Raw genomic sequence first — 10,513 nt, 5'->3', positions numbered from 1 at the left:
TTGCCTTGAAACCGAACCGAACCGAACCCGAACCGTGCCCATTGCTAACTAAGAGGTCCATGACATAACTCTCAACCTCATTTGCATATAGATTAGCTTTTTTATAACAAGGTCACATAATGTACATCTTTTCCCTTTGTACTCTAATGCAAACATCAATATATGAGTTTTTTGTTACAATGTGCGAGTACAAGGGCTTCTTGTCTCAAATAGATGACAATGGGCCGATATTGGATGTATTTACTATGGATGCATCACATTCTTTCACTCATACATTGTCAACTACACTACCCCCTCCTAAGGCTAGAAGACACCTCAAAACATTTGTCATTGGAAAGTCGTTGTTACCATTGAGAATATGCACGTTTATGCATTCACATTGTGTCTAAGAAGCCTATCTTAATCTGACATAGTACAATCTTCTTCATCATGTATCAAATCCAACACCATTACATTATCATTGCCTTCCAACTCTAGAATTAAAATCTCCGACAACCGAAACTTCCCCAATCTTCTCATATGTATGAATGTTAGCACACATGTCATCATAATCTAGCTCATACAAATTATAGTAGTTGGATTCTCTATGAAGCAATGTAATAACATACCACATAAAGTTTATCTTTATGTAATGATTCTTCAACCCACTAATATATTCATATGTAATTTTTCAAGGCCTCAGAATAAACACTAGCTATGAGCCCGGTTTCGGCTCAAACCAAACCAAACCATTAAGCCATGGTTTAACGGTTTATCGGCTCCAAATTAATAAAATCGTTTGGTTTGGTTTGGTTTGGTTTCAATGCGAAGAAATCAAACCAACGTCTTCTTTTGCTTAAAGGGTAGGTTTCATTTTAATGTATTTTTTTATTAATGTTTCTTTCTTTTGAGTGTATAATTACTTTATAAAGTGTAATTTTTTGGACATAGGGGTAGTTTGGTAAATTTGGAACTTCTAGGGGCATTCTGATAAATAGAAAAACTTCTAGGGGTATCCCGGTACTTTTCCCTATATTAAATCACAGATCTAAACATTCATGAGTATGCACACAAACACCTTTGGTTTAACAAAAGTAATTTTTATTGTTTCTCCTATATGCATTGATTATATGCATAAGATATTGATCAATGAACTTATACAAGCTCATTTGTTTCCTTAAATCTATGCATACAAAATTAGCACTTTAAATTACATATAGTTATAATAAGGATTTTGTTTAGAGAGCATAATGGAGATAATAATCTTATTCGAAATTATTCTTATCATAAGATTCGGCCTCGAGCATACATTAAAATGGTTCTCATTATTAGTTTTTGCTTTTGGCATAGGGGTCATCATTTCCTCTGACAAATTTACATTCACTTTCAAGTTGATAAAGTTTTGGAAGCTGTGGAACAAGAGCTGAAGTTAGTACTTATATTTGGTATATAAGAAGGTACCTTATTATTATTAATTCACCTATCTTTCCATTATTCAAGCTTAGAAAGTATTATCAATATTAGCAAAGATTATTTTATATATTGTTTGTTCACAAAAGAGGAGTTTTTAAATCCCTTATTATTGACATTTTATGATAGAAGATTGAGTCTTATGATAAAAGCCAAATTAGAAGTAATGCAAGTGGTGTTTAATATTGATATTAGTTTACAATATTAAAAAGTCTACGAAATTTTGTCAACTAGAGATTCTAGAATTTATAGGTCCTCACAATGAATGAAGTATGAACGTGGTTAAGATTTTATAACTTAAAAATATATCGTGGTTGGCCTTAGGAAAGAATATATGAGAACGTGGCTATGTTCCTTTTGTCAATGAGATCATGTTGAATTTTCTTTGGCACATTATTGAGAAATGGAACTTCCCTTTAAATTTTTTAATATCAAGGGCACTCATGGCCAAGATATTTTTTGGGAATTCTAGTGTATGGACTCCACTAGTTCACATATTATATGCAAAATGCGTACCCCATGCGGTGATTTAACAAGGATCTGTAGATTGTAATTGTTTTAATCCTACGAGTATGTATATGTTTTGCATATTTTACCATGTGGAGATGTCCTTTACTTATGTATGCATCCCTCCATTTGTAATGGGATGGTAACTACTCTGATGCAACTTATCCTCTACCGCAAGTTGCTTATTATTAGGCTGAGATGAGATGAGAGAGTATAGGGACCTCACCTCGTTTGAAGAGTAAGTTATCGATGTCCCCGGCTATGCTCCAGAAGGAGTAACCCCGTAATCTCCTTTTACGAAGGTACGAGACTTTGTTACCAATGGTGGTGGGGTTATCGAAACCAGCCCAAAGGGTTGTATTTCCGGGAGGTGGGGTCCAATAGCAGTAGGCGGCAACAGTGGTCTTGTCCACCCGGCACTTGCCCTTGGCCGCACGCACGTCCGACTGAATGCTGGAGAACGTGGCCGCGGAGTCGGAGTCAGAAGTGGGGGCTCCCACGCCGTGTACCTTGGGATCCTTCAGGAACCATCGATAGCCGTATGCGGCCAGGCCCAGCAGGGCAGAAGACGGGGGCAGCTGCGCCTCTAGCCACTGCTGGACGCCGTAATTCACCGTCAGGATCTGCTCTGTGGTGTTGTCGTACAGCGCCGTGTGTTGTGCTGTCTGTGTTTTCTCCCAGCTCCCGTGCAGATCGTATGTCATCAGAGTCACCCAGTCCAGGTAGGAAGCTATGGCGGCCGTTGGATAGGATCTGGCCCCTAGCCCATCCAGACGCAGCGTGACATTGTAATAGACAGCGGCCGTCAAGAGGAGCGGCGGAGACTGCTTCTTCGCTGCCTTCCTCCACTCCTTCAACAAGATCGCCAGGTTGGCCATGTCCGTGGCCGAATGTGGGAACTCCCAATCCAGATCTAGGCCATCGAATCCGAAGGATCGTGCCACCGTGATACTGCTGTTGATGAAGGCCGCACGTCCCGTGCGGGTTGCGGCCATGGCCGCAAAAGAAGTGGCATCCGATCCACCCCCACCGATGGAGAGGAGGGTTTTGAGGGAGGGATTGGAGGCACGAACGGTGGCGGAGAAGGTAGAGATGGCGCCACTAGTGTCGTCGGAAGCCCTCTTGACTTCATAAGTGACGGGGTCCAATGACGCGAATGCATAGTAGAGATGAGTGAAGAGCGCGGTGTCGATGTTGGTCGGCGTAACTCCACCGCCGTAATAGAAATAAGCGCTCTTCACATGTGATGGCTGCCGATGCACCACGCTCAACACCGGGGTGATACATAATACGATACATAATACCAGTAGTATGAGTAGAACAACTGATGAAACCATTCTATGGAGCTGATACATAAGATATGTGGTGGTCTATGTGCAATGCTAACCATTTTGTTCACATCCACTATTGACTCTTCAATTGCTTTAATTTTGAACATGGCCCATAATGTTGAAAAGCCAATATATTTATTGTCGTCACTCTACGTTTCAACGAAGAATCGGGGCTAAAGTTCTTTATTGTCCATAATTGTCGTGGACGGCTGAAAACAAAAGTTCAACGCACTCACACCTAACCCTGTTTACCACCATACAATGTGTCTAAAACATGTACTAGAATTGCTTCCGGTAGTTATTGGGGAATAAAGTTGAGGAATAACCTCTCTCTCTCACCAATGTTAGACGATACGTATGTAGACTATCTAGTAGTAATCCTCCTTTTTTCATTATTATGTCATTGCTCCATGAGACAATTGGTTACAACAAAATGGGAGGTGTACCCACTCGTCGAAAATAAAAATAAAAGAAATATAGATAAAAGAGTTTTAGTATTGTACATAAGGTGTTTCGGTGTAACATATTTTAGAATGGAAATGACTACGTGCTAGGCCTAGTTTCATTTCCATCCAAGTCTCTCAAAAAGGCGCGGGAGATCAAAGGGTTTCGATGTGGGTGTAAAAGGTAACCCGACCATAGCTTCTAGGCGGTGTAACTCACATTCCCTAATCTTTTTAATTTCTTCTACACAACAACTAACTTTGAGGCCCAAAATCCAACGACATTTTGTTGTTCTTTGGTTTTGTGCTTCAGTGAGGGAGATGCCAAGTGTGTACACACTCATCTTCCCCTCTTGTCCCTAACAATTTTCATTGGGTACATGTTAGTGAATATTAGAAAAGATATGGTTAGAATTTTATAGCTTACTCTCTATATGTAACTCGAAGATATATCTACCTAGTTTCTTTATATCTATGTTATGTAATAGTTTGGAGAGGGTGGGGGAGATCTGGTAGAAGAGAAGATGGGCTTAGTAGAAGCCGCTCAACCAAAATTACGAAGTGCTAGTTGGAGAAAAGAGGAGTGTTGATCAACGAGTTTTCGATGGAGATAAAGTCTTGTTGTTACTGAAGGTGGTGGATACGAAAGACCAACGAGAATTGGGTAGCCTTTTGGAGAATGATATGCAACCAAATGGCTTGGTAGCGGATAGGGCGTCGGTGAAGAAGGCTTGCAGCCGTCTTGATAAGCGTTGACAATGGCTAGAGGAGACTGATGTGGAGAATCCATAATCATGGAGGAAGGCGCCTACAACAATCGAGCCTAGCAAGCCAATCAACAATTTCAACAAGAAAGAGATGGAGGAATCTATAATTGAAGAGCTCTCCAAGAAGTTTGAAGTGGTATCGCAAACCAACTTAGGTTGACGCGGGCCCAAGGAAAAAGAAGCGTTTAGATGTGTCTGGTGCGACAGCTTCGAGCACTCGTGAAGGGAGTGCACTGACTTGCAAGACGCGATTCGCAAGAATATCGTCTATTTGGACGGCAACATGATCCACTCGAGTGAGACCCAGAAGCCACTACGGGTGAACTTCGGAAGAGGCGAGCTGAAAAAGATTGTGGAAGAGGAAGACGGAAGGCATGTGGAAGCTATGCATTATGCCACTTCGGCCGGTATACGAGTTGGAAGAGAGAATCTAAAGACGATCAAGCCAAGAGATGGGTTTTGGTCAACGGTCTTCGAGTGTGAAAAGAAAGCCAAAATCGATTTGGAGGATCTTAAACTTGCTGATTGGAATGTGCGACGAGTTACCGGATGGTCGAATCCATTCGACAATAACACAAGCTTTGCGGAAGTTGTGTGTGACAAATATGAAGCTCTTGTCGAAGAGAAGAGGAAAAGAACTGGTGAAGAAGATGGCACATCAAAGCGTCCCAATACGAGGAACGCAGGGAAAGAAGGGAAAGCCCAACTTAAGCCAGGAAAAGATATTGGAGAAACAAGCATGAAGCCCGGTGGATTGAGCCAACCTGCTCGGATGGAAGTCGATGAATCTGCGAAGAAAGGAAAAGAACGAGCAACGCTGACTTACAAGCTAAGGTCGGACATAGACCAAACAACTGACTTGCAGAAGGTCCTTGAGGAGAAGGTTTTAGACAGTTATGTCGACCTTACTTTGAGAGAACCATTTCGGATCGCAAAGAAGGAGTTCCATGATACTATCGGGGACCTTATAAAAAGGAAGCGGCAACAATCGGATGAAGAGGAGGTCAAAACAAGTGTCATAACCATGGCAAGATCGGAAGAGGAGCAAGAAGAAGAAGTGATGGCGGACAGCCATTACTCTCAGCCTCATTGGGCAAGAGCAACAACGGAGATGCCGGTGAAGATCAAGGAGAAGAAAGAAACCGTGGTAGCCTGGATTGACCATGGCTCGGAGATCAACCTCATGTCGACCGAGTTCTACAAAAAAGGAAGATGGCTGATTAATATAAACCACGGATGGAAGATTCGAGCGGCAACGAAGGCCACAGAGGACTTGTACGGAGCTTGCCCCAATTTTAAAGTCACAATTGGGGATGTGGAGATTGATCAACACTTCTTCGTGCAAGACTCGGCTTCACATCCTGTCATCCTTGGACAACGCCTCAAATAACGTATGGTTTGCCAACTCAGGAGGAGGATCTAACCACATGACATCTCATGAAGATTGGTTTCGAGAACTATGAAAAGACGAACGACCCGGATATGTCGAGATAGGTGATGACACGACTTATCCAATACAACATATCGGGGACGTCCCATTCGGAAACAATGGCAAACAAACCTATCTCAAGAACGTACTACATGTCCCTACCATCACGAAAAACTTGGTCTTGGTCGGCCATATTGTCGAACAAGGAATGCAGGTACGATTGAACAACGACGGGTGCTTCATCGAAAGGGGTGGACAAGTCGTAGCGCACGGTCGACGAGAAGGTCGTATGTTTATCCTCAAATCGAACAATGTAAAGTCAGCCATGTTTGCGAAGGGCCTTAAAGTCGAAACCGACATAAATTTGTGGCACAAGAGAATCGGTCACATCAATCTCCAAAAACACCAGAACATGCAATTGAAAGGAGTCATTATCGGACTCCCAAATTTTACCGCGAAGGAGATTACGAGCGTATGCGAATCGTGCCAGTTCGGAAAGCAACGCCGACATCCATTCTTGAAAGAGAGGAATGTGAGCAAAGGGATCCAGGATATCGTACATTCGGATGTATGGGGACCGGCCCAAACAAGCACACTCGGCGGATGTTGATATTACGTCACGTTCATCGACGACTTTTCCAAGTACACCTGGATCTACCCGAAAAGAGCAAAGTGTTCGGACACTTCCAAAGGTGGATTTACAAAGTGAAACACAATGCCGACGGCTCCGTAGATCGCTTTAAAGCACAGCTCGTTGCGAAAGGATACACACAAACGCAAATGCATAGACTATGAAGAGAGCTTTGCCCCGATGGCAAAGATGACCATTGTGCGGACCGTACTTGCAATTGTGGCAGCAAAAGGGTGGCACCTCCACCAGATGGACGTCAAGAACGCCTTTCTTCAAGGCAAATTGGAAGAGGAGGTGCACATGATCCAACCACCCGGTTTTGAATCGCGCAATCATTTGAACGTCGTGCGCCGCCTCAAGAAGCCTCTCTACGGCCTCAAACAAGCATCACGTGCGTGGCACTCAAAGATCACACAATATCTTCATCATATTGAATTTCAAATGTTAAAATCCGATACTTCTCTGTACATCCGAAACAAGTCAGATAGCCCAATTGTCATCATCCTTTACATGGATGATTTGGTCATCGGAGGAAAGGATCTCGCCGAGATTAACAAGGTCAAATCACTTCTTTATGGCAGATTCGAAATGAAAGACCTGCATTACTTCCTTGGCATTGAAGTAATTCGGCCACCAATCGAAATAATGATTTCTCAACGACAGTACAATCTCAACCTTCTATACAAGTTCAGAATGACCGAGTGCAAACCTGTGTCTACCCCTCTCGATCGTAATCTCAAAATTGATGCTGATTCCGGCACAACTGAGTGCGAGTCAACTCAGTATCGTCAACTGATCGGCAACTTAATCTATCTCACCATTACGTGACCCGACCTCAGTTATTCGGTCAACCTACTTAGTCAATTCATGTAGAATCCGCAAAACTTTCATCTCGATTGCGCTAAGAGGATACTCTGGTATGTCAGTACAACGATAGATTACGACATTATGTATCAGTCAAATACGACCATTCGAGTTGAAGGATACACAGACACGGACTGGGTAGGATACAAAGTGGATAGACGATACACATCCGGATTCTTCTTATTCGAAATCCATGCATACAAATTTAGCACTTTAAATTACATATAGTTATAATGAGAATTTTGTTTAGAGAGCATAATGGAGATAATAATCTTATTTGAAATTATTCTTATTATAAGATTCGGCCTCGAGCATACATTAAAATGGTTCTCATGATTAGTGTTTGCTTTAGCCATAGGGGTCATAATTTCCTCTGACAAATTTACATTCACTTTCAAGTTGATAAAGTTTTGGAAGCTGTGGAACAAGAGCTAAAGTTAGTACTTATCTTTGGTATATAAGAAGGTACCTTATTATTATTAATTCACCTATCTTTCCATTATTCAACCTTAAAAAGTATTATCAATATTAGCAAAGTTTACTTTATATAGGGAAAAGTACTAAGATACCCCTAGAAGTTTGTCTATTTACTATAATGCCCCTGGAAGTTCCAAATTTACCAAACTACCCCTATGTCCAAAAAATTACACTTTATAAAGTAATTATACACTCAAATATTTGGTAAATAGGGCTAGTTCGGGTCTATTTCTTCTATCTTTGGTAAATAGGGCTTGTAGATTTTAGTGTATAATTACTTTATAAAGTGTAATGTTTTGGACATAAGGGTAGTTTGGTAAATTTGGAATTTCCAGGGGCATTCTGGTAAATAGACGAACTTCTAGGGGTATCTTGGTAAATTTGGAATTTCCAGGGGCATTCTGGTAAATAGACGAACTTCTAGGGGTATCTTGGTACTTTTCCCTTTTATATATTGTTTGTTCACAAAAGAGGAGTTTTTAAATCCCTTATTGACATTTTATGATAGAAGATTGAGTCTTATGAGAAAAGCCAAATTAGAAGTAAAGCAAGTTGTGTTTAATATTGATATTAGTTTACAATATTTAAAAGTCTACGAAATTTTGTCAACTAGAGATTCTAGAATTTATAGGTCCTCACAATGAATGAAGTACGAACGTGGTTAAGATTTTATAACTTAAAAATATATCGTGGTTGGCCTTAGGAAAGAATATATGAGAACGTGGCTAAGTTCCTTTTGTCAATGAGATCATGTTGAATTTTCTTTGGCACATTATTGAGAAATGGAACTTCCCTTTAAATTTTTTAATATCAAGGGCACTCATGGCCAAGATATTTTTTGGGAATTCTAGTGTATGGACTCCACTAGTTCACATATTATATGCAAAATGCGTACCCCATGCGGTGATTTAACAAGGATCTGTAGATTGTAATTGTTTTAATCCTACGAGTCAGTATATGTTTTGCATATTTTACCATGTGGAGATGTCCTTTACTTATGTATGCATCCCTCCATTTGTAAATGCAAATGATATGGGATGGTAACTACTCTGATGCAACTTATCCTCTACCGCAAGTTGCTTATTATTAGGCAGAGATGCGATGAAAGAGTATAGGAACCTCACCTCGTTTGAAGAGTAAGTTATCGGTGTCCTCACCGATGCTCCAGAAGGAGTAACCCCTTAATCTCCTTTTACGAAGGTATGAGACTTTGTTACCGATGGTCGTGGGGTTATCGAAACCAGCCCAAAGGGTTGTATTTCCGGGAGGTGGGGTGGTCCAATAGCAGTAGGCGGCAACAGTGGTCTTGTCCACCCGGCACTTGCCCTTGGCCGCACGCACGTCCGACTGAATGCTGGAAAAAGTGGCTGCGGAGACGGAGTCAGAAGTGGGGGCTCCCACGCCGTGTACCTTGGGATCCTTCAGGAACCATAGATAACCGTATGCGGCCAGGCCCAGCAGGGCAGACGACGGGGGAAGCTGCGCCTCTAGCCACTGTTGGACGCCGTAATTCACCGTCAGGATCTGCTCTGTGGTGTTGTCGTACAGCGCCGTGTGTTGTGCTGTCTGTGATTTCTCCCAGCTCCCGTGCAGATCGTATGTCATCAGAGTCACCCAGTCCAGGTAGGAAGCTATGGCGTCCGTTGGATAGGATCTGGCCCCTAGCCCATCCAGACGCAGCGTGACATTATAATAGACAGCGGCGGTCAAGAGGAGCGGTGGAGACTGCTTCTTTGCCGCCTTCCTCCACTCCTTCAACAAGATCGCCAGGTTGGCCATGTCCGTGGCCGACTGTGGGAACTGCCAATCCAGATCTAGCCCATCGAATCCCGAGGATCGTGCCACCGTGATACTGCTGTTGATGAAGGCGGCACGCCCCATGCGGGTTGCGGCCATGGCTGCAAAAGAAGTGGCATCTGATCCACCGCCACCGATGGAGAGGAGGGTTTTGAGGGAGGGATTGGAGGCACGAACGGTGGCGGAGAAGGTAGAGATGGAGCGACTAGTGTCGTAGGAAGCCCTCTTGACTTCGTAAGTGACGGGGTCCAACGACGCAAATGCATAGTAGAGATGAGTGAAGAGCGTGGTGTCGATGTTGGTTGGCCTAACTTCACTGCCGTAATAGAAATAAGCGCTCTTCACATGTGAGGGTTGCCGATGCACCACGCCCAACGCCGGAGTGATACATAATGCCAGTAGTATGAGTAGATATATTGAAACCATTCTATGGAGCTGATACATAAGATATGTGGTGGTCTATGTGCAATGTTAACCATTTTGTCCACATCCACCATTGACTCTTCAATTGCTTTAATTTTGAACATGGCCATAATGTTGAAAAGCCAATATATTTATTATCGTCACTCTACGTTTCAACGAAGAATCGGGGCTAAAGTTCTTTATTGTCCATAATTGTCGTGGACGGCTGAAAACAAAAGTTCAACGCACTCACACCTAACCCTGTTTACCACGATACAATGTGTCTAAAACATGTACTAGAATTGCTTCCGGTAGTTATTGGGGAATAAAGTTGAGGAATAACCTCTCTCTCTCACCAATGTTAGACGATACGTATGTAGACTATCTAGTAGTAATCCTCCTTTTTTCATTATTAT

At 42.4% G+C, this 10,513-nt stretch overlaps 2 protein-coding genes across 2 annotated transcripts; both read right to left on the bottom strand.

The window, feature by feature from the left end:
- Positions 1 to 1,232: 1,232 nt before the first annotated feature.
- On the bottom strand, positions 1,233 to 3,308 carry LOC147860136 (class V chitinase CHIT5a-like). The gene is made up of 2 exons (XM_087324884.1): positions 2,183 to 3,308; positions 1,233 to 1,388 (listed from the first exon to the last, which is right to left on the bottom strand). The coding sequence occupies exons 1-2, from the start codon at positions 3,291 to 3,293 to the stop codon at positions 1,366 to 1,368; spliced, it is 1,134 nt and encodes a 377-aa protein (XP_087181010.1). The 5' UTR covers positions 3,294 to 3,308; the 3' UTR covers positions 1,233 to 1,365.
- A 4,308-nt stretch (positions 3,309 to 7,616) lies between these two features.
- Positions 7,617 to 10,143, bottom strand: LOC147860135 (class V chitinase CHIT5a-like). Its single transcript, XM_087324140.1, has 2 exons — positions 9,023 to 10,143; positions 7,617 to 7,838 (listed from the first exon to the last, which is right to left on the bottom strand). Exons 1-2 carry the CDS (start codon positions 10,137 to 10,139, stop codon positions 7,816 to 7,818), a joined length of 1,140 nt encoding a protein of 379 aa, XP_087180266.1. The 5' UTR covers positions 10,140 to 10,143; the 3' UTR covers positions 7,617 to 7,815.
- Positions 10,144 to 10,513: the final 370 nt, after the last annotated feature.

Source organism: Azolla caroliniana, unplaced genomic scaffold, assembly GCF_043228905.1.
Source record: "Azolla caroliniana isolate FFs.n. ecotype wild unplaced genomic scaffold, voAzoCaro1.0.p SCAF_9, whole genome shotgun sequence".
Classification (NCBI taxonomy): domain Eukaryota; kingdom Viridiplantae; phylum Streptophyta; class Polypodiopsida; order Salviniales; family Salviniaceae; genus Azolla; species Azolla caroliniana.
Note: the sequence above shows the minus strand (reverse complement) of the source record. Positions and strands in the feature narration are given on the sequence as shown.

Bases quoted from the DNA above. Each gene is read 5' to 3' on its own strand.
- LOC147860136 (XM_087324884.1), bottom strand. From the start codon at position 3,293: ATGGTTTCATCAGTTGTTCTACTCATACTACTGGTATTATGTATCGTA. The intron at 1,389-2,182 runs GTGAGGTCCCTA...CTTGTTCCACAG, and splicing joins TAACTTACTCTTCAAACGAG to CTTCCAAAACTTTATCAACT.
- LOC147860135 (XM_087324140.1), bottom strand. From the start codon at position 10,139: ATGTATCAGCTCCATAGAATGGTTTCAATATATCTACTCATACTACTG. The intron at 7,839-9,022 runs GTGAGGTTCCTA...CTTGTTCCACAG, and splicing joins TAACTTACTCTTCAAACGAG to CTTCCAAAACTTTATCAACT.